The 25,884-nt window shown below is 35.3% G+C and overlaps 1 protein-coding gene across 5 annotated transcripts in view; it reads right to left on the reverse strand.

Moving 5' to 3' along the window:
- Positions 1 to 25,884, reverse strand: part of LOC148943250 (histone-lysine N-methyltransferase SUV39H2-like) — a 70,542-nt gene that overhangs the window by 32,908 nt on the left and 11,750 nt on the right. For all 5 annotated transcript variants that reach the window (XM_089101037.1, XM_089101034.1, XM_089101033.1 and 2 more), the window contains exons 3-5: positions 15,449 to 15,552; positions 11,681 to 12,020; positions 8,100 to 8,324 (exon numbers count right to left, since the gene is read on the reverse strand). In XM_089101037.1, the coding sequence (XP_088957163.1) occupies positions 8,100 to 8,324; positions 11,681 to 12,020; positions 15,449 to 15,552 (669 nt within the window). The remainder of the gene's footprint in view (positions 1 to 8,099; positions 8,325 to 11,680; positions 12,021 to 15,448; positions 15,553 to 25,884) is intronic.

A 25,884-nucleotide genomic window follows, 5' to 3' on the forward strand; every position in this document is an offset into this window, starting at 1 on the left:
AGCGGTGTCTGATGAAGCAAAATATCCATCTGTCGCCAAGATCACAACAGTTGCCTCAGCCTTTCACATGGCAAGACAGACGTTGAATGAGCGTTTCTTAAATCGGCAATATTACTTAATGAAGATAAAAAAAAGCCATGGGACCCAAGATCCTCAACACTAGAATGATTGTTTGGAACGGAATAAAAATGTCCAAAAACCAACTTGAGTTACTCTTGATAACAAACGAGCTGCTTCACCTAGCCCAGGACACCAGTGCAAGCTACAGGACGAAATCTAGTGGCGAAAAAAGTGAACAAAGCCAAATAAAACGATGGGAAACAACTAGCAGAGGAGGGACCTAACAAGGGAGAGTAGGAGAAGGTACTAGCCAATGAAAAATTTAATCTACGAGAGCTCAAACAGAATCTTCTGGAAAAAGAAGAAGGGTGATATGATAAAAGCAAAATTATTTAGAAGCAAATTCAGGATGCAGATTGAAGTCTCCAAAAGGCCATTAAGAATAAAGACTTTATTGCAATAGGTAAAAATATGCTAGAGGCTGCATTAAAAAAATTAAAGAAGAACAAGCAAAGGCCCAAAGAAACGAGGCTTCGACAAAAGAAAGTCCCAACTCATATATATTATGTTGGACTAATTTACTATCATTTTTCTTAATATTACTTTAAGTTATTTTTTCTCTTTGTGTTTTTTTTTTGTTATTTTACAGGTAAATAGAAAAAATAATAGTGAAGAGATCGGGCACCACGACGACAATGAAGCAAGCAAATTTTATTAGAATTTGGCTTGAATCTAAGCTAAATGCGTTCGGTTAATGTCTTGTGACATATTGACTGTACTTTGTACTACGGTAAATAACACTTTATCCTTGTTTTTGTGTCAAATCTTCTGACCGTGAAAGTTTTCAGACAGTGATCTTTTCCCAACTTCTTTGGTGGCAGCCTTCCTTGCAGAAAGCAGGAAGAAATACAATGAAGTCTCCCCCTTGATAGCCATGGAGAAAGGTTAGTAAATTAGCAGTTGGTGAACTTGGGAATTAACTTAGAGAAAAAAAATTACATAAAGGCTATTGAGAAATTGCAAATCAAGACTAAGGAGACTGGGACACATATTCAGAGGGTCTAAAACTTCTTAAATAAGGTAGAAGAAGAGCAAAGAGACCTAAGAAATAAACATCGAGGCAAAAAAAGGACTAAAAGCAAAATATTTTGTCCCGCATTTTGCTTCTGAAAAAAACTGAAGCAGTAGTATTAACTAAGGGGCTCACCGTGGCACCTCCTTAAACGGGCATGACAAAATATCTTGGGCTCTTAACTGATTTATTTGTTGTGCCAGAAAGCTCACTATGCAGAGAAATCGCGGAAAGCTACAGCTTCCCCAATCCACTGCCACCAAATAAGGAAAAAATCATCATGAATCTAAGTTAAACAGTGGTTCGACCAATACTGTTATGTGGTCTGGGTCGACTCGACTAAAATTTATGCACACGTGACCCTTTCAACAAGGTTGCGAAGGCTTGGCGACCTAACGATCACACCAGAGTACTGTAGAACTGCAAACCGCGCATGAAATTGCGTAGTACTTCAACCAGTATAACTTTTTAGAGGAAATAGCAAAAAAGTGCTGTTGCACTGAACATTGCTGACTAAAACCTTTAAAGACCAAAAATACGGAGTGGGAAAATAAAATACCTTATGAGCGCACATGATCTACTACTGCTTAATATGGGGAACTACTGATGCCAAGGATTAATATTACCACACTGACAAAAGAACAGCAAGGTAATTTAGGACAGCCATAAAGGTGAGAAATAGAACAGATCATAAAATTGCACAGCTCCACCAAAATAAAGCAATAACTTGTCATACAGATGCACTGCAAAACCACAGAAAACCATATGATAATGTACGATAATGTCCCTAAACTAAATTAAAAGACAAAACGTTATCACTTAGTTTATTTGCAACAGAAGTCGAAGCTTAAATGTTCGGAAAAGAGCAGATAGCTAAGAGGCTGGAGGAACTAACAAATACGCATAGGGACATTTGTACCTTATGTGATAGCGAAGGAAGCAAAGGCCGGAGCCAAATTGCCACAGAAGGCATTAATATCCAAGTTTAACCTCAGGTTTTCCAAACTTCTGCTACGAAATAGAGCGTCTGAAATAGTAATGGTTATTGAAGCCATAACGGCAATTAACATTTTCAGAATCGTCTCTATTTCCCAATTTACAAAAAAAAATTATTAAACATCTGTGGAACTAAGAAGGCGTCCAGTAGAAGAATCTCCAGCTTGTGCTGAAAATGGTCAAGGTACATGGTGAGAATGGTGAAATTACCCTACAATCACCGAAGCATTCGTTGTTTTGTTGTTGTTGTTTTTTTTTTTGGGGGGGGGGGGCTTCTGAAGCATTGGGCTCGTCCAGCCTGAGCTACAGCTCAGTTTGGTGAGTCTTCCCATGGCAATAAAAATAATAACAATAAGTTTGTTTTTGGCTTAGGGTAAGAAGTTTTTTGACAAAAAGTGTACAAGGACTGGCGTCACATCACCATTATGAAGAAAAATAGCATTCTCTTCAAACAAAAGTGAGTATTATGATTAGGCTTATTTTCTTTATATCCGAAGGTTTTGATTAAAAGAACAAGAATCAAACTTATCTATTAACTATAGGGGATATTTTTGGTTAAGGACAACTTTAGAAACGGCTTCAAATATAGTAAAGCATTATGAGACTGAACAGTCAATTTTACCAATAAACCAAAAAACCTAACCGAGAATTCAAATTAAATTTTAAAGCGCCAAAAACATCAAACGAAAAAATGTTTATCCTTATGTCCATTTTAGGTCGGTCCATGTCTGAAAACCACACTTTTCAAATATATTCCTTCTGATTGTTTGAAATTATGATTTCAATAAATTCAAACTTTCTTATTATTTTCCTTAATTATAGATTATTAAATACAGATTCCTAGATATAGATATATTAAATATGGTTTAAATATAGATTATTAAACATAGACATAATTATTAAATATAGACTCCTTAATTATAACTACTCCTTGCTAAGTTGTTTAGCAACAGGTGTTTTTATCTTCTCTTCGTTGATTTTTCATCAATGGTTCTATTTTAGTTTGGCACATGCTTCTACCAACAGCTGCATAAACGCACACGGAAGGATATTCATTAAAAATTGAACACCTTATTCATTATTTTTCCTTATTCATTAATACATTATTATTCAAAATTTCTTTTTTCATTATTATTTTTCCTTATCCATTAATACATTATTATTTTTCATTTATATTACTCATATCATACATTATTCATTATATGTTATTATTTTTTTCATTATTATTTTTCCTTACTCATTAATACATTATTTTTTCATTATATTCTTCATCATCTCATACATTATTCAGTATATACTATTATTCATTTTGTTTTTCCTTATTCATTGATGCATATATGTTTGTTCAAGTTGCCATTTAACAAATTCAAAAGCAGATTACATTTTCGCGTTTCTTGGTACATTACTGAAAATCAATATGGCAACATAAAAAGAAGACTAGTGCTTTATTTTTAAAAACCCCAAAAGGAAAATAAAGGAATTAAATCTACAAGCAACCTTCACCTTCAATGGAAAGATATGGGAGAGTTGTCTAAGACCAGATGAAAGGCCCTCCAAACAATTATTTATTTAGGATAGCACGATATAACGCACAAAAGTCAAATTATTTTGCCCAGAAAGTTTTTTTTTTTAAATATTGACACCCTAGCATGTTATACACTTCATGTTTCAATACAATATATTACACATTCATCCTCAAACAAGCATTCATTAGCAGCAGGGTTCGGACAGGTCGGTTCGTTTCAAATTATAGGCTCTGTCCTATTTTTATAGGATTTCCCGGGCTCAAATATAGGATTCGGAAGTCCTTAGGGTCAGATCTGTGGTAGATGGCGTGGGATGACTGGTAACATAAATTCGTCATTTCCCGAGTTTTTGCATTTACTTTTTTACTTTTTTTATTTCATATACAAACTGTACAAATATTAAAAAACAGTAAAAAATCAGATACACAGACTGTGCCAACGATCGACTGATACAGGTAAAATATTTGGAATCTCTCTTGCCACTTCTTGGGCATCAATTTCGATATGAGGTCAGTTTATCTCTTTGCAAGAGACTGCTCCATTCTCACAGATTCCACCATCTGCTCTCTTTCACTTGTTCTGGACTTCAAAGTTCCTTCAAGCAAAGAAACAGCTAGGGCAAAGTCCATGGAGCACTTGGGACTCGGCAGCCTTCTTCATTCTGTCAGTCGCTTCCTGAAGTAGAGTATCTGCTACTGTTCTCTTTTCTTGCTCTGATGCTCTATGTTTTTTCCTTTTGCCTTCCAGGTCTTCTATTTCTTTATTTTTCTCGCGGACCTCCTGCAACTTCCGCTTGCTGTCCTCTTCGAAAGCTGCTTTCTCCTTCTCGGATAGCTCTTTTTTTTCATCCAGATATTGTTGATACCGAGACCGTGCGGAACGTGCAAGATTCAACAGCTTTTTTTGTAATAACAAAACGTTCTGGTTTTCCTTCATAAAGCCTCAACGTGACATATACCATGAGTCTCGCATCCAGAACGCGTTCAGACATCAAGGCCTGGTCTTCACCGAGAATCCTACCAGAACGCGAGAACCCACGCTCAACATCTGCGCTGCCATGAGACAACGTCAGCACCGTTTTGATAAGCTTGGTAAGTTCCGGGTACTTGCTGTCCCCGCGCTCATTCACCAGTCCAAAATAATGGCTCCAAAAATGATCGATTAGAGTTATGTCCTTACGGGGTCCAGTTTCCGTTCACAAAACCAGCCACTTAGCCTGGGCGACGTCTGAGCTTACTCCAATTGCAATCTCGCGTGCCACAACCACTATGTCTGCAATGCTTCTTGAATCCTTCATGTTGGTCGGACTGAAACAGCGTAAAGCCTCTAGAAAACCATCCTTTTCCAGAGGACATTTGTTCAAAATACGGCGAATACCCACAATAAAATGTTTTCGCACATTGACATAGAAAATGGCCTTGTCTTTCAGTGTTGCTTTCTCACCGAAAGCTCGTTCCACGTTTTCTGAAACTATGGACTTTTCTGCAAATTTTTCAGCAAGGTTCAACATTTCTGGTGACAAATCTGGAGTAAAGACCCGTCCGCAAAGCGTCACAACTAGTCTTTTGATCTCTGAAAAAAGAGCATGAATGAGAGGCTCTTCTTTCTGGAACAGTTGGGTGAAACTCAAAAACAGTTCTGCTGAGGCTAGAACAAACTCGAGTTGGGTCTTCATCGTCACACTTTTGATATAAGCCACAATCTTCAGAAATTTGGGAGTAGACAGAAGATTCTTCAGTTTTTTCTCTCTCGGCACGAAGTTCAAGAAGTACTAGTTCAAGAAGATTGCCGGCCATTGCTGCATGATTCTAGCGAGGGCACGTCCGATCGTCAGCCAGCGGCTTGGGACATACTTCTTCCTTTGGCACTTTTGATAGTCTTCACAACGTGCAGGCCAGCCGTCAAAAAATGAATGCACAAGAATAACAAAGTCGGAACTTTCTTCTCTGAACACCGGAAGACCTTTCAAGAAAGCGTTATGAATTATACGGATGTTGCAAGTACCTATGTTCAACATTCCCTTTCCTGTCACTTTCTTTTTTTTAGCATTGAACTTGTTCCAAACGCTTTTGATGACGTTTGGTCTGTCACCTCCAAGCGTGATCAATTTTTCAAGTGGCAACTGTTTCTACCCAATGGCTGACATGATCTTCCTATACAGGTTATCACTTGTCGCGTGGTCCATAAAACTTGTGCATAAATGTCTACTCTATATTTCGCTTCCGTAAGAGGACCAATATCAAACACGTGTCTGTAACTCTTTCATACCAGCGTTGTTGGTTGTCTCGTCATATTCTAGTACAAAATATGAAAGAATGTCCTTCACAAGCATTTGCTTACAGTAAGGATGCAGCGCATCGGTGATCAGATACGTGTGTTTCTTCGCACATAGGGACATTCCGTCGGGGATCTTACCGGGGAACATCACATGGAAGGTTGCGACAATACGGTCTGAAGAGTTAGCAGACATGGAACTCTGTACCGTCTGAAGTGCCCATATTAACTCAGCTTTATAAGCGGCATCACGCTCACAAAACATGTTTGTACCAACTAAGGGTTTATCCTTGGTTGTTTCATCAACTTGAGATTGTCCAGTCAGGTGAAGCTGTAGTGGATGTAGTTGAGCAGTAACTGCGGCTTTGTGTTCTGCAGATCGCACATGTTGGTTTAGCTGAGCAACCCCAGCTGTGCAACCAAGATTTTTCAAGCAGAGTTTTCAAAAGAACGAGTACTGGTCATTCCCAGTCTTACACCATTCGCCAACCTTTTTACCGCTTCAAACCGTCTTAGCAAGCCATGAACTATTGAACTTGGTAGGCCCCATACTTAATTACCAAGCATCACCTTCAAAAGAGCATCCCGCGATTAAAAGGCCATAAAAAGAAAAATGTGGATATATCCGAAACTGGGCCATATTCACATCAGTCGTTTATGGCATTCAGCCAGGAAACGTAGAAGTCGCAAGAACTCACAATCTCATTAAGAAGAGACTTCTAGACTATATACTGATATTTGCTCATTTTGGACAGGCCCAACATGACAAAAAACAAAATATAGGCTACTAAGTCAACACAACAACATAGCCCAGGCAGAAGCAGCTTACTAATCCCAACACAAAGCATTAGTTAGGTACTAACAGCTCAATAGTTGTAATAATTATCGATCCACACCGAAAGACAGCACAGTCTACAAGCAGAGTCAAAAGCAAAGAAAACACATCTTGGCTTACTTAACGAGCAGTGAAAATTGCAAATCAAGAACAATGTTCTTGGTGCTCTTCAGCCGAAAATATAGGAATAATAGGATTTTAGCCAAAATATAGGCATTTTATAGGAGTGCATTAAAATATAGGAATTTATAGGCGAGTCCGAACCCTGTAGCAGTCATAACGGAATTCCTGTAGGGAGTCAGGTTAGGAAAGATCCAAACCCACTTAAGTTTTCAAGTTTTCAGTACGGTCTTAATATTATTTTAAGCTAACGGTTAGACTTCTCAATACAATTAGAAGCCGAATGGTTTAACTCTATATTTATTTTCAAGATCTCACGCACTCCAACTTTTTCTATAGATTTGCATCGCACCCAACACAAAAGGGGTTATCCGATATTTCCAAAAATTTGCAGGAATATGACAATTATTTATGAAGCTGTCTGCAATAATTTTCCCGTCGAATCAGTAGACCAAAACAAATTTGTCCTACATTTTGATACGATAAATCGATTGACGAACTTTGAATCATCAAGACCCTTCAGAAAACTAGAAGCTTATTTGCCTTTTTATTCTCACTACCATCTGTACCTACATGCCCGGACATCTGGGGAGAGGTCCAAAGGGAAGGATTTAAATTGCTTTTATTTAAGTAGAGAAGGGCCAAAAGGAACGGAGGCCAAAAGTCAAAAGAAAAGGAGTGGAGGGCTGCCTGTCCAATTATTTCTGTGGCCAACCTGACCATATAAAATTATTGGGTGTTCTTCAAAACTCAAAAAATATTTCAACTGGTCCCTGGTCGTGTTAACTTAAAGCTTGTTTGAAGCGGGAAACACAATATTAGAATTGTCAGCCAAAAACTGATTACATTGCCAATAAAATTTTGAAATATTATTTGAGTTTCTATAGGTCATGTTCAAAGAATATCCCTATGAGCAAGCATTAAATGCCCAGGCAAGGCATTATTCCCAAGTCCACTTAGGTATTAGGGTATTTTAAAATAAAGTCAAATAAAATATAAGATTAGTTAACTCAAGTTAAATAAAAATTGGCTTAAATCAAAGTTATCACTGATTTTAAACCAAACTTTTAATCAAATTTTAAATCAAAATTGTTAGTAATTTTTTTACTTACTGTTTCATGGAGATAATCAACTAGGCGAATGACGCACTCGCAAATTACATTAGAAGATATAGTGCTTTTATTTCAATTTTAATCCAGAATTGTCTTATAAATACCTTTGGTCCCCGCTGTACGACCCGGTTTACACAAGTAGGAGGGCACAAGCAGTTTGAATTGCATTCATAAATGGCTTCGCCTCCTTTCCGACATCTTCCATTTTTTTTGTAAGCTGGAGCTGCTTTGGCAAGATGAGGGCAACAATTTTTTGATGTGCTACAGTCTGTACACTCGCACCCAGGCAAAAAAGGGTTTCGAATTCTGTTTTTCACTTCTTCACTAACCTAAAAAGAAATGAATTGCTGTATATATACCTATTTGGATGCGTAATTCGGGTTCTTGTTGCCGGCGAACAGCAATAATTTAAAGAAGGAAAAACACAGGAAAACCGGATTTTCAAACGCAGTTACAAAAAAAAAAAAAAACATTGATGAACATACTTTCCTTATAAGGTGATGGGATATCGAGCTGCAACACACCAATATATCAAAAGAATATACTATTGATATTCTGTATTAAATATTTGTCTAAGATATTTTTTTTTAGAAAGTTTTCAGTTTTAGTTTCAATGATTTTTGTTTGTTTTAATTTAGGAATGAGCCGTATTTTTTCTAGAACTCAGCAAAAAAAAAAAACATTCCAAACTTGTAAAGCAAAAAGAAGACAAGAATTTCATGGAATGATTCTTTTATTTACTAGTAAAATAATTGAATAAATTTTAACACTTAGATATTTCTTTAAATAAAGTCCTTTAAATTAGCAACAAATATTTCCATATATAAATACCACAAATAAATAAATATGTAAATACTTACGGATGATGCGGCCAAAGCAGTTCTAAAATCGCCAATGAATAATTACAACTAGAAATTTAAATCCAATAACTTAATCTAATAATCGTTAATACAATTAGTTTAGGCGCTATACCATAATCAAGTGTTATTATAGAATAATAATACAATAGCTGTTCTTTAGCAAAAGCAGTCAGTATTTTGAAAAGGCAATAAAACTTAAAAATACCCTCGTATAAGGTATTTTAAGTCTTATGAGGTGATGTGACCCTCAACAAAATGAATTTATCTTAGAAGAATACAACTGTTTTAGTGATCACTTCACATTGCACAGCGTTTTAACTGTATATGGGGCTAGAAATCGTCTCTGCATCACAATCTTTAGGGTTAAAAAATACTGAGACAGCTGAAAAAGAATAGAAAAAAATTACACTTTTTTGGTTCCAATCAACTTCTTTATAGAGTCAGAGTATTAAAACGCAATTTCTGCAGTTAATCATACGGGTTTATTCTATTTTATTTTCCTATTTTATTCGATTTTATTTTCCTATTTTATTATATTTTATTTTCCTATTTTATTCAATCTTATTTTCCTATTTTATTCTATTTTATTTTAAAACATTCTACTTTATACTTGTATCTTCCTAATTATATTATATTCTAAATATATAGCGTATCTCAGGGTCATTTGTGAAATCCAATTACAAAGTTAACAAAAATCTAGCCTGTACGGTACTTACGTAATATAGCAAACACATTTTTTTGTTCTTGATCTGAGTAAAACCAGTTTCTCTGTCTGTAAGTGGAGATAATTAGCTTAGTCTTAGCGAGATAAATTACTATACACGTATATTTTAATTAAATATTCAATATATAGCTTTGGTTAGGTATTTAATAGAATGTGTTCTGGGCGGCCTGCTTTCCATAATTCTCTGTTACAGTTTCCATTATTTTGTTAATATTGAAAAGTATTACATTTTCACCATATTTTGGTATATTTCATTAGGATTAACCTAACTTTACTTGTATGTGTGGTCGCTATAATACGTAAGTACCTATATACCGTTATAATTTAAACTTTCAATCCAGTTATCTAAAACCAATAAAGAATAGGTTGCTACGTCATTCCTTCCAGTTTTATGGCTGTCAGTCTCATTTTTGAAGGAGCTGTATACCTATATACATATATTTGAAAGAGCTAGTATACCATAAATGTATATTCTTATACATTTATGCTTATACATTCTATTCTATACCCTACATATGTTATATACGAAAGGGATATAATATACAGACTAAAAATATACCTATTGTCTATGAAAAGAGTCACATTGTAAATGCATTAAATTAAAAATTGCTTTCCTACAACAACATTAACCTCAAAAACGATAAAAGTGAAAGAAAAATTTGTTCAGGGTAGGATTGGAAAATATCAACAGGAAGGTTGATAAAGTTTCTTTTAAATATTTGTGTAGCACTTTTAAAGTTATGTGGCCAAAGACACTTCGTTTATAAAAGTCAACAGGTTTTCACAATAGATATTCGCAATATCAGATGACTCGAGCTGGCAAAAAGTTTCATTTTGATTTCCTTGGTATTTTAAGGCGGATGACTCGGTTTTTTGTTTCACAGTCTATAATAAACACGATTTGGATTAGAAATTAGTTTCATGGAAACAAGTCCAATGCCAGTGACAAAGAAAAGAAAAGAGAAAATTATTGCAAATGTTCCCCCTGTATGTAACAATGCATCGTTGATGCAGACAGAAACCTAAAGAAAGAATACGAAACCAACAAAGTGGAATATAAGGATTAGAGCAAGAAGAGAAAGTAAAACTAGAGTAATTTTGAAAACGAAAAAATAAGAAATATTAACAAAATAAACCATATTTTAGCTCCTACTAAGTCCAGGTTCGAAAAAATGTAGTTTAGTATAAAACAAAGGGTCGATTTTGTTTTGGTACTACCTGAATTTGCTGGGAGCAAATTTAAAATTGATTTGTTCCATTTTAGATCTTAACTTGCTGATCTCAGACACATTTCAGGAAAGATTTATTTTGTTTTTGTTATGGTTAGGCTTCGTATCTTTTATCTTTTAATTCATTTTCATGGAAACGAGTCCAATACCAGTGACAAAGATAAGAAAAGAGAAAAATATTGCAAATTTTCCCCTTATTACCTCTTTATGTTCCCCCTTATTATATCAGATTGGTCTTAGAAATTACTTGTAAACTTTTCAACTAGGGATTAAAACAAAAGAATGAAAAGTTTAAGAGATGCAGAAAAAAAAAAAAAATCTCGATCACTTCCAAGACAATTTTTTGCAGCAATTAAAAATCAGATACATAAAAACTAGCAAAAAGGACAACAAACATAAAAGAAAATAAAGAAAACAAAATTAAGAACGAAAGAAAAACAAAAATTAAAAAAGAAGGACAAACATAAGGAAGACAAACAAAGATAAAGGAAGAAAGAAAATAAACAGAAAGAAAGAAAGCAAAACAAAAATGAAGAAAGACAAACATAAGGAAGACAAACAAACATAAAGAACAATAAAGGAAACAAAATAAAGAAAGAAACTAAAAAGAAAGAAAGAAAGAAAAACAAACATAAAGTAAGACAAAGAAACATAAAGGAAAATAAAGGAAACAAAATAAAGAAAAAAATAAAATGAAAAGAAAAAACAAAATAAAAAGAAAAAATAAAATAAAAAGAAAAAAAGGAAGAAAACAAAAATAAAGAAATAGACAACATAAGGAGGACAAACAAAAATAAGGAAAACAAAGGAAAGAAAATAAAGGAACACAAACATAAAACAAAAAGCAAAGCACTTAATAGAAAAAAAATTACCCGATTTTCTTTTATAAATTCAAATTGTGGGTCCGGCACTGTAGTATCAATACAATTTTCGATAGCAAATTGTGTTGGATATAGCCCACGAAGCATAGACGAAAGTTCTTCGAATTTTTCAAACTGCTCACTACGTTCCTTTTTGAATTTTTTAAAAAGTATATTCAACTGTATTTTCTTTTGGAGCTGTTCCACCAACTGTTTAGATTTTAGTAGTCTCAACGCATTTCTAGCAATCTCCTCGTTTGATTCTTCAATGCAACCATTGTTGATAAACTTCTTTGCATACGTTGGATTATCGGAATCAAAACTACTTAAATTTTCGATAAGCTTTTTTGACCTGAAAAAAAAAGCTCATTACCGTACTTGTACAAAAGGTGTTTTTGAGGGGGAAGGAGGGGAGGGGAGATAATAATCGAAAAATTAGTTTAAAAATACCTTTAACTGATTGCAATCGTCCCCAGGGGCCAAAAACCCAGGATTCTGGCTAGCAGCTGCCCCTTCCCAAAAAATTCCCTTGACAGTAACCGTCACAACATCGTAGTCTGACTTCTGGCCACCTCACTCAGATATTAGCTTCAATACCCCCCCCCCCGCTGAGGAGTCCAAAACGGTATTAAATAATCAACGCAGTTCATATACTGTGCATCTTATATGATGCACAGTATCTCATCATATATGAGAAGAAAGATCTTTGACATGAAGTATCCCAAGAATTATTCGGTCGAACTTCAATGGACTCAAAATCCCTAAATAGATTATTAACAAGTATTGTTTGGGTATGGCCCATAAACCTAGGCCAAATCTTCTCACTGGAAGAGACCAGATTTACAACAACTGAAGAAACCGTGATCAAGTCCGTCAATTGTAAAGACAATATTGATGATTTTTTTCCAATTTTATAGGCATTGCACGTCATACGTGCAATGCCGTGCGTGCCGTGCATTGTAACTGTCTGCCACTTGGGGGCAGACGGTTAGTGTCCTTCGGCGCTTTTGCGGAAAAAAATTCAACGGAAAAGACCTATTCTAGGGAAAGAATAAATTGGTTCCTTCATCATGACAAAATACCTGTACTTAGTGTATTCTAATCCAGGAACGTTGGTCAAAATTCAACATCCTTGTAATTCCACACATATTTCCTCGTTTGTGACACGATTTTAGCTCTAAGATAAATTGAAATTTTTAGTTGTATTTTTGCAGCATAAGACTTTTTCTTGTAGTAAATCGTTTTTTTCTTCTTCCTTTGACTCTTTTTTATTTTTCCCTCACTTTATGTTTATGATCAGTGATTTTCTTTATTGTAGGGGACTGACTGATCATTTCTTAAGTTTAAATACTAATGTGAATGAAAAAAAAGTTTAAGTTGAACTTTTTAATAAAATAGATGGTTGTTACGTTGTTGCTATTAGCTACACATTTCCAGAAAGCAAAAAAACACTGCTACTACTAGCAATTCACTGCAGCAACAAGCAGTCTAAAATCAACTTAGCCTGGGAGGCTTCTCTCCCATCCTGACCTATTCGAAGCTCTATTTACCCCCTCCCAAAGAGTTCAAACCTCTTCGAATTATTTCTTGTGTTATCTCCCTACTCCATTTGGAATCGACCAGCCAAGGCCGTACCCAAGATTTTTTTTTCGGAGGGAGTTTTACTCATTTTATTGGGGGGGGGGGAGGGGGGGGGGAATACAAAAAAAAACTAAAAAAACGCCTGACCATTTTTGTTATGTTTATACGAGTCAGACAAACATTTCGGGGGAGGGGGGGGTCAAACCCCCCAAACCCCCCCTGGATACGGCCTTGCGACCAGCATTTCTTTTGGCCCAAGAAAGAAGCCAAAACGCCACAAACTTTGGCAATCTATCATTGTGTATGAGTAAAACGTACCTTATCAATCTTAGCCCTAGCCCTAGGGGATCGATGCATATTTTACGTACAACTTGATGTTTGATACATGGTAATGCTAACACAAACCTAAAACTACCCTCGAATAATTTCTTTGGAAAATATTTAACATACTTTCCTAAAACTTAATATTTTAGCGAAGCGATTAATATTTTAGAGACGAATTGATTTTGGAGTGAGCTTATGTTCTTGAGTTGTGAAGAAATTTTATGTTTTGAGATTGGGTGAGAGTCGGTATCAGGAATTGTGATGAGTTGTATATTATGAGTTTGGGACTCACTCGAGTTCTAGTAATAATAGTAATTATAGAATTGTTGATTAATTGTTTAGTAGAGGTGGGGGAGGGAGGAGTAAGATTTTTTTCTGAGGAAGTGTAATACTAGTCGTTTTGTGTTTTTTGGGTCGTCCCAAAGGCGCTTATTTGCGGCGGGACTTACTGTGAATGTAAAGTGGAAATGTTTTAATTTTGTTTTTTAAGTATTATATTAAGAATTAAATGTTTTGTTTTTTTTATGCATCTGTTAATAAAAATAATACAACAAATTATTCAGGGCAACAAGACGGTTATTAATATTTTACAGAAATAAAAATACAAGCTCAAGCTAGTTGGTAAACTAAGATGTACCTAGCAAATGAGCCATTTGTCGGGTGTAATAGTTAGTCAGAATTTTCGTGAAGGAGTTAGCAAGCCAGTAAGTAAGTTGAGATTTACAGGTTTGTCAATTTGTAAACTTAATTACAACTGAAAGCTACTTTTTGATTTTAATCACTTTGCCTTATGTTATACAACACCAAATTCCTTCACAATTTTTGATACAGTGGATTGTGTTAGTTGAAAGTGGATTGTCACTTTGATATGCCTTTCTTTATACCGTCATTACGTTTTTTGCTGGTGGTATCTAAAATAGGCTAACTAACACACTGTTAACCAAAAACCATTTGTCTCATTTCACACGAAGATCAGAGCATACTAAAAAAAAAAAATGTAAAATGTAACACTAAACTAAAACAAAGGTGAACTTTAATTCAGTTGATTATGTTCTTGTGGGTCTTTTACTTGGTGTTCCATTAATATTTATTCACTTTGATGTTTTTCTTTATATTGTCGTTATTTTCTTGCATTGTAAACACACTGTAATCGAAATACCTGTGTCCAATTTGCACGAGCGTCAGAAAGCAAGAAAAATGATGACTAAGAGAGAAAAAAGATGCAAGGCGGAGCTACAAAAAAGAAATGCAGTCAAAGATAGTGGACACTGGAGTCCAAATTAGATTTAACGATGATTTATTATTTTGCGCGAATGACAAAATTGAGAAGAGTAGAGATGAAAAGAGAAGTGTAAAAGAGAGACAAAACTTTGAGATTCAGCCTGCAGTGGCGAAAAATAAAAAAATGTTGGATGGGCTGTGCCTTGATAACATAAATAATAGGGGGGATAAAGAGGCCCAAGACCCATGGGGAATAAAACAAAATAGTTGCAAAACAGATATGAACGATCTACAATGGGTTGAGGGAAAGTTGGGAGATATTGAAGGTCGAGTCGGATTGGAAAAACTTGGGAAGGGATCTGAGATTAGTACGATCAACTCAAAAGATATGTCGATCCTTTATGAGGGGGAGGAATCCCTTGGGAAAGATCCCCTGCGGGAAGTCGCGAAAGATAGCCCTTTTCTTCAATGCACAACTGGAGGACCAGTTGTGATCCCTTTACTGAGGTTTTGCCTCTCTGATCTGGAGTCCTTAGGGGATACTCTCTCCCAGTCACTTAACATTTCACCCAAACCTTTGTCCAGTAACCCTATTCATAGTAATAAAAAAAAACTATGTAAACAATAACACTACTAAACTAAACTGGAACTTACTCTATGTAATCTTTAAGCAACGATTCACAGTTGCCAAGGTTTGTCTTCGGCTCCCAAGTCTTGCGTGAGTAGCCCACCCATTTGACAAGGTATTCTTTAGTGTTCTAAAAGAAAATAGAAAACATTACCAATATTTAATTTCGTAAAACTACCATAAAATAAACATTACCAATATTTAATTTCGTAAAACTACCCTAAAATAAACAGTTGACAAGTAAAGTTGAATAAATTAGTCTTTTTGATGGAAATATAGGAAACATGTTATATTGTTATATATTAAATAATATTTTTTATATAGTATTTAATAGACTTTGTATATGTGTATTTAATATATATACACACACACACACACTATATATATATATATATATATATATATATATATATATATATATATATATATATATATATATATATATATATATATATATATATATATATATATATATATATATATATATATATATATATATATATATATAATATATAAATATATATATATATATATATATATATATATATATATATATATATATATATATATATATATATATATATATATATATATATATATATATATATATATATATATATATATATATAATATATCATTAAATACATATAAAAACATAGGATATGTATCATTTGGCTTTCCTTCTGTGCTAAAAAGACTAGCAATAACTGAATTAAATATTCAGTCACAAGTACTTTTGTGTAAACTGTATTAATCGACTTAAATTGGTGCCAAATTCAAATGTGAAAATGATCTTAAGATTTTGTTATTATTTACGTAGGCTATAAGAAACAGGGTAATGTAACGTCTTGATGAAGCAAGCAATGAACAAAATCAGCAGAATATTGAGTCATTCCTAAGTTTTTAGGAGCACATTCATCAATTTTTGTTGCTCTTCTCCTTTTGATCTGTATTTAAATACATAATTATGGATAGATAAAATAATTATAGAGACATAGATATTTATGATTACGCCAGAAGTAATCGTTTCTAAACTAAGTTTGGCTTCTAAAATTAAAATAAATTAATCCTTTTATTTTGGTTCAAGCAGCTCGAAGTAATGGAAAAAATAAACTTGCTTTCCAGCACTCCTTATTTCAAATATGTTGTATTCAACTCAGTGAATATTGGGATTGGAGTTAAAATTTCTCTCAGTGGCGGTTGATGATGTCCTTGGAAGCGCAAGAACTTACAATGCTTTCTGCCAAGTTGCAGGGTAGTATACAAACCTAACCCCCAATTATAGGCCTGCTTGTCTTCGTTTTCACTATTTTTCAGAGATAAGGCCTTACAAGGAAGTCTGGCTTTCGCCAACTGGACATTAAATATACCAGCATGTTGAGTGTCTCCCCAACACGACAAAACATACCCTGAAAGCTGGTCAAGAGGTTTCATTGCTTCAATGATTTAATCATGGGTCAAATTCCTTCCCAAATGTTTAGGATAAAGAATATTCGCACCGTATTGAGTCACAACTGCTACTTTGTTTGCAATGCTGTATGTTGAAGGAATAGCGATGCTCATAGAATTCATATGATGACGGCATGAGAACTGATGCAGATTTACATTCTAAGAAAATTTCAGGAATGATTTATATCTTTTGCTTGCCTCCGTCTAGAATCGGAATCAGGCTAGCAATGGACTTCAGAAAAGCCAGCGTACCTTCAGCCTTGGTCACTGTCATAGAACGTAGTAAAAATAGTGATTGAGTAATCAAAATCAAGTGGTAAAAAATGACTGATTGATAAAAAAAGATTTAGGAGCAATACAAAAAAAAATAACTTGTTCCCTTAAATTACAATGATCTACATTCCCTTTCATCAAAGCAAGAATATAAACTTAGCATCTTGTTAACAAATCGGAATTGGAAAAAAAATTATATATTACCGGAAAGCTAAAAATCTAAGCTGTGAACTAATATATTTTCTATTAAAATTCTTAAAATCAAATACTTCGAAGTACTGTTAGTTTATTGACTTACCTACAGGAACATATTTTTGTTGGTTCCTACAGGGATCAATTGACGCCTCGTTGACCCAAAGACGACAAGACGTCAGCTTCCTGTCGACAACCTGTTATTTTAATATAAGCGTGAGTGATTTTCAGCTTTCCCAATCTCATTCTTTCTTCAAATTAATCTATGCGAGTTGACAACCACCAAATTAATGCGGCCCGGTTCCCAACTTGTTTGACAGGTCTTGATGGGTGAAATTTACCACATACTGGAAACTGCGCATGCAAGGGTAAATAGATCACTTGAAACCAGTTGACGTAAATAGATCTCTTGATACCAGTTGATACCCTATGATTGCCCCTAGGATGTTAGGTTGGGTATAAATGACTGGGGTCTTTCTAGTGACCTGGGATAGTTATGGATCCCTGCACCTCCACAGGACCTTACCTCCACCCGTATCCTCCAAGAGAAAATCCTGCATGCGCGGTCTCAAAGTGGCGCAGGGGTGGACCTCTCGCGTGATCGCCTAACAAGATCCGCATCTGCAAACAGCCTTGCAGAGTACACATGGCCTGGTAAACTGTGGATCGAATGTATTCCCAACATCCAAAGAAGAAGTCCAAGAAGAAGAAACCAATCCAAACTACGGCACTACCGGCAGGCGATGCGACGGAGGATATGGCACTTCATTCGAAAAATAATCAAGCCGACACCCCCTCGACGATATTGACGATCACCACCTCGACGATCACTTACTCTTCAAAAGGTAAGTGAGCCGACCCCGTCCTGAAGAAAGGACAATCCCTCTGAGAGGGGTGCTGGAATGTATACTCAATGAAGTGCTCTACGAATGGCTCTTCACTCAGCGGAGTGGGTCTCCTCAACAGCCAAGAAGCAGCGTCTGCCTTGCCCGAATGGGAACCCGTTTCCCCTAGGATGAATAGAACCCGTTTCAAAAGCCGCTTCTTTAATAAATCTGTCATTGTCGTATATGCCCCAACCCCCGATGCCCCTGAATCTCACGATAATATCGTCTACAACCCCCTTAACGCAACTCTAGGGAAAGTTCCAAAGAGAGGTCTCCTGCTCATCGCTGGGGGTTTCAACGCGAGAATAGGGCCGAGAATGACCTCTGAAGAGACTGCAATTGGCCCCTTTGACTTCGGAGCAAGATGCCATCGAGGTATCCGGTTGCTAAAATTCGCAATGCTTAACAACCTAACGAAAGCGAACACTCGGTTTAGGCACAAACCTTCGCGTCTGATTATTTGGAGGTCCAGAGACGGAAGAGCAAGCGCCCAACTTGACTATATCCTCATAACCGAACGTTGGAGATCCACCATCTCAAATTGCCAAGTCTACAGAGGGGATATCGTAAGAGATGGATATCGGAGTTCAAAAGTCATAAAACACCGGGACTTGATGCGATACCTGCAGAGCTCTTTATTGAAGCTCTGTACTTGCAGAGAAGCTACACAGCAAAATCGTTGAAATTTGGAAAGAAGAACGATTCCCCCAAGAGTGGCGTGACTCAATAATTCTTCTATCTTCAAGGAGGGAGATGCTACCCAATACAAAAGTTATAGAGGAATTTCACTGATATACATTGCAGCAAAAAATTTTCACTATGCCGGTTTAGTCCCAACCGCAACACAAGAACCGGGACCAACCAATCTGGTTTTCGATCAGGAATGAGATGCGTTGACCAGATATTTACGCTCAGGCAAATCCTTGAACATAGAGCATAACACCAGCAGTTCACGATTGGGGTATCGATAGACTTCATATCAGCATTTGACTCAATCCTAAGAGGCGGCATGTGGGTGGCTATAACTGAAGACGAAGTTCCGGACAAGCTGGTGAGACAGGTGAAAGCGGTATTACGATAACACACGTGCCCAAGTCCAGGCCAATGGAGACCTCTCCACAATGTTCCTCATACAGCACAGTGTAAGAGAGGGATGCGTTTTCTCACCCGTGCTTTGAACTTCGTAATTGACTGGGTAATATCCAGGGCAATGTCGGGCTTTGATGGCACGCCAGTTAGCCTGATTTTAACCTGGGCGATCTAGATTACGCAGACGACATCGGATTCCTGGTTGTGCCCGTCACAGAAGCCCAGAAAATACTTACCAAGGTTGCAATCACCACCCAATTAATGTAACCCGAGCTGCACCCCTGGAACAAACAAGAGTGAAAAGAGGTACAGCAAATCTAAGCATGAGAGGAGTGCTAAAGGGGTAATATACCAAGGGCTCCACAATTTGTGAAACAATTGCATCACATGTTTTCATTGTGAGTTTTCCATATTCAAAGCGCACTTTGCAGCAAATCCCCTATGTTTATCTCCCAGAAGATTTGCAAAGAAAATAAGTTTCACATAATGTGGTTTCCCAAGAAACACAAAAGATTGGAATTTGATTACTACTCGCAAGTAATAGTTGAAAAATTACTGATTGGGTCCAGGATGGCATTTGGCATCATAACCTTATTATGTCATATGGAAGGAGCTTGATAAGTTTTAGATCAAATAATATCTTACTGTCCATAAAACGATCGTTTGAATAGTTGAAAGGATGAAAAAAGTAAAAAAAAAGGGTCGTTTAAAAGTCACATCGAGTGGTGACAAACATTGGAGACTTAGGTTATCTCACTGTCAAAAAATTTCTATCATGCAATAAGCGGGTGATCTAGAGCAGCAAAAATTTTAAACAAAACTTTCTTTAAAGTACCAAGGACACCTAAAATGAAAACTAATTCATTAAATTAATCAATTGCAAACTTACACAGCCATATACGTCTTAAATTAGTGTGAAAAACCGATAATTTATTTTTTAAGGAGAAAGATCGCCTGTTCACATAATGTATTCCAATACGCTATTTCGTGGCCAATTTCAAAAATAAAGAACGTGTGCTGTTAAACAGCATAAAATGACCAAAAAAAAAAAAAAATAAGCATATAGCCTTAGAAAGTGTTGTTTTCTTGTATGTTCTGGTAAAACAGAAATCGGAACCTAGTTCAGCAAAGCTCTTTTCTTTGAAAAATACTTGAAAGGAATGCCTTTAGAAAAGAGATTGGCTAGACTAGGCCTATCTTGATGTTACTAGGATTTTTGGCATTCCAGGATCTTTTAACCATGAAGAATTTTAAAGGTAAATATTAATGATTCTAAAAGAAAGCATCAATATATAGGCTACCCTTCTGGTGGTTTTACAGACCTAATAACTTCCACCGATAGTTTACCTTATGTAGGCTAAGGTAAGACACCTAGTAGGCTGTGTGATTTGCTTGAAAATTTTTATATAAATCTAACTCATAGTTACTATATAATAGGCTAGTAGCATAGGCCTATACCTTTTATTCTTTTTTTATATTAGAAATACAAATCAGCCTACTTGGATAAGCACTGTTTGACTAGGCCTATTAAAGTCATATGTTCTTTATGCTCTAAGCAACAAACATTGTCAATTACTATTATATACAAAGCACTATAAAATAAAAACACTAGGCAAAAGCCTATTGTGTTTCCTTTAAACATGGGGAATGATATAAAGTCTTCTCTATGACTTTTTAAACATCAAATTGTTATAGAGAAACAATAATAAAGTTATACTAAAAGCTTTTTAGTTTTCTCATTTAATATATGATCCACTAAAATGTCACACAAAATAAATAATATTATCCCACTGATACATAGAGAAAACAACTAAGTCATACAGATGGCTTTTCATAGTTCCAATTGCAGTTCAGGCACCTTGGTGGTCACATATCAATCCTAAAACTTAGCCAACCTTGAGAATTTATGTGGCCAGGAACATTAGGCTTAGGATGCTTCTTCATTAGAAAGTTCCATAGATATTGTCTGTTGTGAGTCAGCCCAAAAATCTTAGTCATCTTTATTTTAATTCAAGTAGACTTTCCAAGTAGGCATGACCGCCTAGAGTCTAAGGCAATTTGACCAAGTTCTAGGATTAATATGACCACTAACTCACATGGACTTGCAGTCCTCAGTCAGAAAACCCGATCTGTAAGCCAAGACAGTTACACTAAAACAGAGTTAATTGAAAATTGGTTTACTGAAAAGTTGACTGGCCTTGTGTGCAAACAAGTGGCATAGGGTCTACCTGCCTAAAGTCTTAGACAGGCAACCCAGTTTATAAGCTCAGACAGTTACACTAACACAAAATTCATTCAAAATTAGTTGACCCAACAAGTTGCCTGGATTTGCATGTGAACAAGTGACATAAGGTCTGCCTGCCTATAGTCTCAGGCAAGGACAGCTGAGTTTTAGGACTAACATATGAACATCAAATACTCACAGGCAGACCAGCAACAATAATAATAATTGATTGAATTTTCAGAACATATATCCTATAGGCGTTCCAAAAATTATGGGTATTTATTAGTGAAAAGGATGCCACAGTGTTATACTAAAGCAATGCAAGAAAAAAAGGTACTGTTCTAATACCTGGGGAACATGCGACAAGTGAAGTTTGGTTAATGCTAGTGAAATAAAACAAAATAGGATAAAAGTATAATAGTTTAGACACAAATTTTGGCTGTATATTTGCGCATTAGGAGGGTGGGGGTAAAGCATAGCATATAATAAATACATAACTTAAACTAACCTAGGTACCTTTTTTCCTCCTAAACCCCAAAAAGTAAAGCTTGAATATAGTTCCTGGAGTGAGAAACCCCTTGTTTATAAAGCATAAGATAGGAAATTACTGGGTAATGTTATATGTTCTTGGCTTTTCTCAAGCTGCATTCTTGCATGTTGCCCATATATTAGAACAGTACAAAAAAAAATTTTGTGAAACAAAACGGGAATTATATTAAGAACAAAATTAGAGAGTCATGGCTTCTCTGAATGACAAATGTTGATTAAATAAATCAATACTATTAGATCATTATCTGTCATTGTTATTATGTAATATATATTATTGTAGTATGAATCATATACAATATATTATTGTATTGTTTGTACTTGCCATTGTACACTGTTTATTCTAATTCAGCATTAGGCCACATAATTTTGGGGTGCCATTTATATGAGGAGGAGTAGTTGCCCCAGTTAGACTTTGAAAAATACCTTCTTATTTCCATTTTGCTACTTTTTATTTTATCATGGCTAACTGGTTATTTTTGCCCCATTTACATTTTGAGGATTGGAATCACTGACATAATTACTAGATACAGATAATCTGCACAACTGGGTTATATTTTGTTTAGTGATGAGCCTGAATAAAAGACTCTTGCTTAGTTACTTCATAATAAATAAATTATTATGGTTATTAGACTTTGAAGTTGATACCACGAGCCTCTGCTTTACTCCCCCCTAATATGGAAATATATAGCCTAAGTCAGCTTCAAACATTAGTCAGCTACATATGACCTATTTTTCTCCTTAGCCAGTTATTTAAAGAAGCAAATTTTTGAGCATAGGGTTACTAGGTTTCTATGGGCTGTTCTGAGTCTTCTAGCCCCTTCATGGCTCAAAATTAATTGTCCCTGTAAAGTGATTATTTAATTATTAAAGAGCATGAAAAATACTCATTATTTTGAATTGTGATGAAACGCTAAATTTTGTTGAAAACTGCAGTCTAGGCTATATACCAAAAATACGGTGTTGCTTTATAACTCAGGGTATATTTTTCGCCATTATGGAGGGAGGGAAGGGGGGAGTCCTTGTAAATTGAGCGATATATGGATTTTAAATTGAGTTATGACTTTACTTGTGTCTTATTTTTTAGGCCAGGCCATCTTAATATTAAATTAGGCTAATCAGACAAATTTGATTATAGCTTTTAACTTAGAAGCTTATTTTTTTTTTATAATGCCCTTTGCCTATCACATTTAAAATAGTTCAAATGGGTGACTTTGATATTGATTGTTTTTTTTGTGCTCTTTTGGATTCTTAAAAAGATATCTTGTATTAAAAAAAGGTACTATCAAGGTACTATCACTTAAATATAATAGCTCCCTATGCCCCCCCCCCCTCTTCTATACTATCTTGATATGTTAGTGTGTTTGCTTGAAATAAAAAAAATATTTAAATTATTGGCACCCCTTATTTTACAAAAATCGAGTTTTTATTATTTAAATATTGTCTCTTACTACTCTCCCCCCCTCTCTGGATACACCCGTGCTAAAATAACATCTCTGCTTTAAATTAGAAAAAAAAAATTGGGGATCCCTGCTTTCAATAAAAAAATTTCGAGATATTATCATTTAAATGTAATACTTCCCTACTTCCCTCCCCCTCTGGATACCACATTCATAGGATTCTGTCTCAGCTTTCATTAGAAAAATAAGTTACTTAATAATTAACTAGGTCACTATATGGTTCAAACAAACATGCAAAATAACGTTAAAAAGCTTTGTGTTCCTTGAAAAAATTGAGGGTATGAGTAAGGGGGTACAAAGACAACAACAAAAATATCAAAATTACTCAGATATAACCCAAATTATTGGCAAACTGAGTCATAGATTTGCTGTGGCATTCAATAAGATCCAAAGAATACAATTAAAAGGGGGCACACACTAAAGCCGATTTAGGCCAGTAGCCTATGAGAAGTCGCAAAATACCCAAGACAATGAACAAGTCCTAATGGAGGGCCTTGAGTCTATCAAAATATTTCAATGGTTTCCTAGGGAATTTAATATCATTTTCTTCTGTCTCCATTTTAAATGAAAAAAATAATTAACCTTTTGGCATCCCCACTTTCAATAAAAAATGAGGCATTATCATTTAAAAATGATAGCCCCCTATCCCCCCTCCTATATTCAATAATTTAAAATTTATTTTTGAATCATATGTTTTAGGTAACTTCCAGTTCAATCTTTAATTCCCAAACCTTGTAGCCTACATAGCTTAGTCTATAGCTAAATTTGTCACAATAGAAGGTTTTTTTTGGGATCAAACTTGAAAATAAAATTCTTGACTACAAACGATGTAAGAAATAACGATTGGGAAACTGCATTCGAAATGATCTTAACTCATTTCATAAAGACGATCCTGTTTTTTGTCAACACACAAAGATCTGTGTATATTGCAATATTGGCAATTGCATCTGTCTCTTTTTATGCAAAGCAACAAAAGAGACGAAAATTAATGAACAAGAGAGTAGTGAAGAATTATGGTATGCCAAGTAATATTTGACAGGGACAGTCACTGGTGATAAATCGCTAGGGGTGGCACCGTGATTGGGTGGTTTTCGCGGATTCGGGGAACCAAACTTTTTTTTTGGGGTGAGCCATAGATTTTCGGGGAAATACCCGAAAATTCGGGGATACTTCAAGCCCTGCTTGATTTCTAATCAGGAAAATCGAAATACTAAATCATACAAGAAGGACAAGCTCCGAATTTGCGGTTGACGCAATAAAGAATTGCCGCAAAATTAATTTGAAATCGACCGAACGCCGCCGCCTCTGTCGGCGGCGGGGTGCCTGCAGCGCGCCGTTGGCATTACGACACTTCGGTGGCGCCAAGCCTCTCGTCGGTGGCGTTTGGTCGATCCGCCGGCACGGCGTCGGGGTCTAGCTGGAACAAGTATCCTGAAATGGTATCTTGCATACCATCTAGCGCTTGATATTTTTCTGACACATCAGAATAGTCACTTTCTGAACTTGAGGTCATATTTTTTCACAAAATGTATTTTCACTAATATATATATAACACTCAACAGATTTTGTAAATTTGAATTTTCACAAATGAAAAACAGTATCGGATTCGTAGGAAATAGTTTTCGCTAATATTATTCAGCTCCGAAGTTTATCGTTGTTTTATTATTGACAACACTGTTTTGCGAATTTATTCAAACTAAAAATGATAATAGCAGCTAAACAAAAACTCGTAGGAAACCCGGATTTTCAGGTATGAATATACCTAAAATAGATTAAGAGGGCTAAATGTGTTTTCATTTTGGTGTCCTTGGTACTTTAATAGGTCTTTATACTCTAGTAGTAACAGCTCTACCTTTTGGCCATGATAACTTAGGTTTAAAAATTGAATAACAAAATGTTTTAAATATGTATTCTTTTTCAAGCGTAAAAACCATTTCTAATGACCTGTTCTCTTAAAATGTTGAAGTCAAAGAAGCAAGAATAATGAAAGTATACTTTCTGATGAGTAGATTAAACTCTGCGGTTTGCAGCAGAAAAATTGCATCAATATTAACAGGAATTTCCTTAAAACATATTACCTACACAACTTAAATTCTTTTAATGTCCTTAAAATCTCAAAAATGTTAATGTATTTAATATAAGATAATATATTATAGATAACTGAATTTTTTATTTAAAGCTCCTCAAGATGCCCCATAGACTCTTTATGTGACAAATTTCAGATATTTTTAAGGCAAAGTTTGGGAGAGGTGCTTTCTTAAACATAAATTTAATGCCCTATTTAAACATGAACCCATTTGACTTCATTAGTTTCTTTGCTTAAGTTCGAAAAAGATCTTTTG

This window comes from Artemia sp. Qi Xiang Cuo, chromosome 15, assembly GCF_049724085.1.
Source record: "Artemia sp. Qi Xiang Cuo chromosome 15, ASM4972408v1, whole genome shotgun sequence".
NCBI lineage: Eukaryota > Metazoa > Arthropoda > Branchiopoda > Anostraca > Artemiidae > Artemia > Artemia sp. Qi Xiang Cuo.